A 5000-nucleotide genomic window follows, 5' to 3' on the forward strand; every position below is an offset into this window, starting at 1 on the left:
CTACCCCACTTTACCCTCCCTACCCTAAATACTTATCTTACCCTACCCCACTTTACCCTACCTACCCTAAATACCTATCTTACCCTACCCCACTTTACCCTACCTACCCTAAATACTTATCTTACCCTACCCTAAATACTTATCTTACCCTACCTTAAATACTTATTTTACCCTACCCCACTTTACCCTACCTACCCTAAATACTTATCTTACCCTACCCCACTTTACCCTCCCTACCCTAAATACTTATCTTACCCTACTCCACTTTACCCTTCCTACACTAAATACTTATCTTACCCTACCCCACTTTACCCTACCTTCCCTAAATACTTATCTTACCCTACCCCACTTTTCCCTACCTACCCTAAATACTTATCTTACCCTACTCCACTTTACCCTACCTACACTAAATACTTATCTTACCCTACTCCACTTTACCCTTCCTACACTAAATACTTATCTTACCCTACCCCACTTTACCCTACCTTCCCTAAATACTTATCTTACCCTACCCCACTTTACTCTACCTACACTAAATACTTATCTTACCCTACCCCACTTTACCCTACCTACCCTAAATACTTATCTTACCCTACCCCACTTTACTCTTCCTACCCTAAATACTTATCTTACCCTACCCCACTTTACCCTCCCTACCCTAAATACTTATCTTACCCTACCCCACTTTACCCTACCTACACTAAATACTTATCTTACCCTACCCCACTTTACCCTCCCTACCCTAAATACTTATCTTACCCTACCCCTCTTTACTCTTCCTACCCTAAATACTTATCTTACCCTACCCCACTTTACCCTCCCTACCCTAAATACTTATCTTACCCTACCCCACTTTACCCTACCTACCCTAAATACTTATCTTACCCTACCCCACTTTACCCTACCTACCCTAAATACTTATCTTACCCTACCCTAAATACTTATCTTACCCTACCGTAAATACTTATTTTACCCTACCCCACTTTACTCTTCCTACCCTAAATACTTATCTTACCCTACCCTAAATACTTATCTTACCCTACCCTAAATACTTATCTTACCCTACCTTAAATACTTATCTTACCCTACCCCACTTTACTCTTCCTACCCTAAATACTTATCTTACCCTACCCCACTTTACCCTCCCTACCCTAAATACTTATCTTACCCTACCCCACTTTACCCTACCTACCCTAAATACTTATCTTACCCTAACCCACTTTACCCTACCTACCCTAAATACTTATCTTACCCTACCCTAAATACTTATCTTACCCTACCTTAAATACTTATCTTACCCTACCCCACTTTACTCTTCCTACCCTAAATACTTATCTTACCCTACCCCATTTTACCCTCCCTACCCTAAATACTTATCTTACCCTACCCCACTTTACCCTACCTACCCTAAATACTTATCTTACCCTACCCCACTTTACCCTACCTACCCTAAATACTTATCTTACCCTACCCTAAATACTTATCTTACCCTACCTTAAATACTTATTTTACCCTACCCCACTTTACCCTACCTACCCTAAATACTTATCTTACCCTACCCTAAATACTTATCTTACCCTACCTTAAATACTTATTTTACCCTACCCCACTTTACCCTACCTACCCTAAATACTTATCTTACCCTACCCTAAATACTTATCTTACCCTACCTTAAATACTTATTTTACCCTACCCCACTTTACCCTACCTACTCTAAATACTTGTTACCCAACCTACCTACACTAACTACCTACCCTACCTTATGCTACCCTGCTTTACCCCACTCTACCCCACTCTACCTATTATAACTCCTTACCCTACCCTAACCCACTTTACCCTACCTATCCAACCTTTCTACCTTACTGTATAATTGTAGTTATTTTTGTGAAATTGTGTTGTGAAGTTTGAGTAATACACTGACTCGTCTCTCTTCCTGCTATCAGGGTGTGTTGCTAAGCGACGACACCACGGATTCAGACACGGATTCGGACGATTCAGATTTCTCCCTGACCCGGGAGGAGCTCCACGACATGCTGAGGCTGCACAAGTTCACCCGCATGCACCAGGGCAGGTTCCGGGCCGAGCGCGAGGTATACACACACACACACACACACACACACACACACACACACACACACACACACACACACACACACACACACACAGGGTTTGTGCACAGGGGCATTGTCGTGCTGGAACAGGTCTGGTACTCCTAGTTGAAGGAGGTCAGTACGAGTGATGAACTTTCTCTCTATCTCACAGCTTCAGCAGTACCGGTACTACAGCGCCAGCCTCCTCTCCACCCAGGACTTGTTCTATGAGCAGCAGCGCCACACGCTGGGGCCCAAGAAAAAGAAGATTAAAGAGGAGAAGAAGTTTAAAGGTAGAGACATCACACCAGGGGCTCTTCCACCTGAACGTTTATGTGCAATGAATCTCATCCCTTTTTTTTTCATCTCAGCCAAGTTAAAGAAGATGAAAAAGAAGAAGAAACGAGGCGAGGACTACTCCAGCGACGGACGGCCTTACGTCAACAAAATCTTTGCCAAATTCTCCCATGATGCACCTCTGCCCATCACCAAGAAGAAACATCTAACCATCGAGCAGCTGAACGCACGCAGGAGAAAAGTCTGGCTGACGATTGCCAAAAAGGAAAACCCCAAAGTAGAAACTTTTTTCTTTTATATAACATAAAAAAACCACCTAATTTAAATAATGAATTTATTTACATGTTTACAATATATATATATATATATATTTTTTTCCAGGCTTTTAAGCAGAAAGCCTCTGCCAAGAACTTCATGTTAACAAATGCCAAGAAGGTAAAAACCTTTACTTTGATCTTATTTATTAATTAATTTATTTAAAAAATTTTCTTCTGATTTTTAGAAAGACATTTATAAAAAAGAAAAAAAAAATGTAAATAAGATTAAAAGGTTACAATTTTTTATTTGTTTTTTTATCAATTCATTTTTAGTTTAAAAGCAGTAAATATGTGTATAATTACATTTTAATTAAATCACAATCAAATAAAAAAATGTAAAAAAATGATTTAATAATATAGTCATATTATAATTTGTTTTATTTCATAAATGTTTCTGCACTTTAACGGCTTCTTTTGTTAATTCTTTTAAATAATAACAATAATAATAATTATTATTAGCAGCATCTGCATTGCTATTATAATGATTAATAATAAAATAACATTATTCCTTTCTTTCTTTCTTTCTTTCTTTCTTTCTTTCTTTCTTTCTTTCTTTCTTTCTTTCTTTCTTTCTTTCTCTCTTTCTCTCTTTCTTTCTCTCTTTCTCTCTTTCTCTCTTTCTTTCCTCTGGAATGAATAAAGTGATTAAGATTATATATTTTTATCTAAACTTAATTATGAATGTTGTCTTATAGCACAATTAAAAGTAGAATGTCTTCATTTGTATTATTATTATTTTTTTATTTCATTTTTGTTTGTCAACAAAACTACATTTGTGTGTGTGTGTGTGTGTGTGTGTGTGTGTGTGTGTGTGTGTGTGTGTGTGTGTGTGTGTGTGTGTCTCCAGTTGGCCCACCAGTGTATGCGTGAAGTGCGTCGAGCAGCGATCCAGGTGCAGAAGAACTGTAAGGAGACGCTGCCTCGAGCTCGACGCCTCACCAAGGAGATGCTGCTGTACTGGAAGAAGTACGAGAAGGTGGAGAAGGAGCATCGCAAACGCGCCGAGAAAGAGGCTCTAGAACAGCGCAAACTGGACGAGGAGATGAGAGAGGTACACACACACACACACACACACACACGGCTCAAAGCTTAAAACCAGATCATCCGTCTCCATACCCCTCTGTCCTCCACATCTGCCTCTTTCAAACCAACTACCTGCATGTCTTCCCTCACCACATCCATAAACCTCCTCCTTGTTCTTCCTCTTTTCCTCCTTCCTGGTGTCTCCATCCTCAGCATTCTCCTACTGATATACCCCATGTCCCTCCTCTGCACATGTCCAAACCATCTCAATCACACCTCCCTCACCTTGTCTCCAAAACGTCCTACATGCGCTGTCCCTCTAATAAACTCATTTCTAATCCTGTTCATCTTTAGCAGGATTTGGATGGAGGTTGTTGATCTGTATATTTGATGTGAATGCTGGATGTTCTTCCTAACGTGACCCTCCTCATTTATCTGGACGGCACTAAGAGTGAACTGACTTGTGCTATTGATTGTGTGTATACGGTAACGTGGTATAAAACTCTTCCTCCCTCCTCTTCCTGCTTTTCTTTTTCCTCCTCATCCTCTTCTTCCTCTCTCTCATCCTCCTTTTTCTTCTCATCTTCTTCCTCATGCACTTTATCTTTCTCCTCCTCTTTTTCTTCCTCTCCCTCCTACTCATGCACTTTCTCTTTCTCCTTCTCCTCCTCTTTCTCTTCCTCTTCCTTCTCCTTTTCCTCCACTTACTCTTTGTCTACTTCCTGCTCCTTTTATTCCTTTTTTTCCTCCTCATCCTATTCTTCCTCTCTCTCATTTTAATTTTTTTTCTCATCTTCTTTCTCATGCACTTTCTCCTTCTCCTCCTCTTTCTCTTCCTCTCCCTCCTCTTCTTCCACTTTCTCTCCCTCCTTCTCCTCCTCTTTCTCTTTCTCTCCCTCCTCTTCTTCCACTTTCTCTCCCTCCTTCTCCTCCTCTTTCTCTTTCTCTCCCTCCTCTTCTTCCACTTTCTCTCCCTCCTTCTCCTCCTCTTTCTCTTCCTCTCCCTCCTCTTCTTCCACTTTCTCTCCCTCCTTCTCCTCCTCTTTCTCTTCCTCCTTCTCCTCCTCTTTCTCTTCCTCTCCCTCCTTCTCCTCCTCTTTCTTTTCCTCTCCCTCCTCTTCTTCCACTTTCTCTTCCTCCTTCTCTTTCTCTTCCTCTCCCTCCTTCTCCTCCTCCTCCTCTTTCTCTCCCTGCTCCTCCTCCTGTGTGTCCCTCAGGCAAAGCGGCAGCAGAGGAAGCTGAACTTCCTGATTACGCAGACGGAGCTCTATGC

General features: G+C 41.1%; 1 protein-coding gene and 1 long non-coding RNA gene across 2 annotated transcripts in view; one reads left to right on the top strand and one right to left on the bottom strand.

Moving 5' to 3' along the window:
- The window catches only part of LOC310738005, a 347605-nt gene that overhangs the window by 32438 nt on the left and 310167 nt on the right, over positions 1–5000 (bottom strand). The gene's annotated exons all lie outside the window — the stretch shown is intronic.
- ino80 (INO80 complex ATPase subunit) overlaps positions 1–5000 on the top strand; it is a 42395-nt gene that overhangs the window by 7636 nt on the left and 29759 nt on the right. Inside the window, exons 5-10 of the mRNA XM_083562587.1 lie at positions 1944–2090; positions 2263–2383; positions 2462–2664; positions 2769–2822; positions 3552–3755; positions 4945–5000. The exon at positions 4945–5000 is cut by the window's right edge and continues 143 nt beyond it. Of these exons, the coding sequence (XP_083418713.1) occupies positions 1944–2090; positions 2263–2383; positions 2462–2664; positions 2769–2822; positions 3552–3755; positions 4945–5000 (785 nt within the window). The remainder of the gene's footprint in view (positions 1–1943; positions 2091–2262; positions 2384–2461; positions 2665–2768; positions 2823–3551; positions 3756–4944) is intronic.

Source organism: Silurus aristotelis (assembly GCF_946808225.1).
Source record: "Silurus aristotelis genome assembly, chromosome: 15".
Taxonomy (NCBI): domain Eukaryota; kingdom Metazoa; phylum Chordata; class Actinopteri; order Siluriformes; family Siluridae; genus Silurus; species Silurus aristotelis.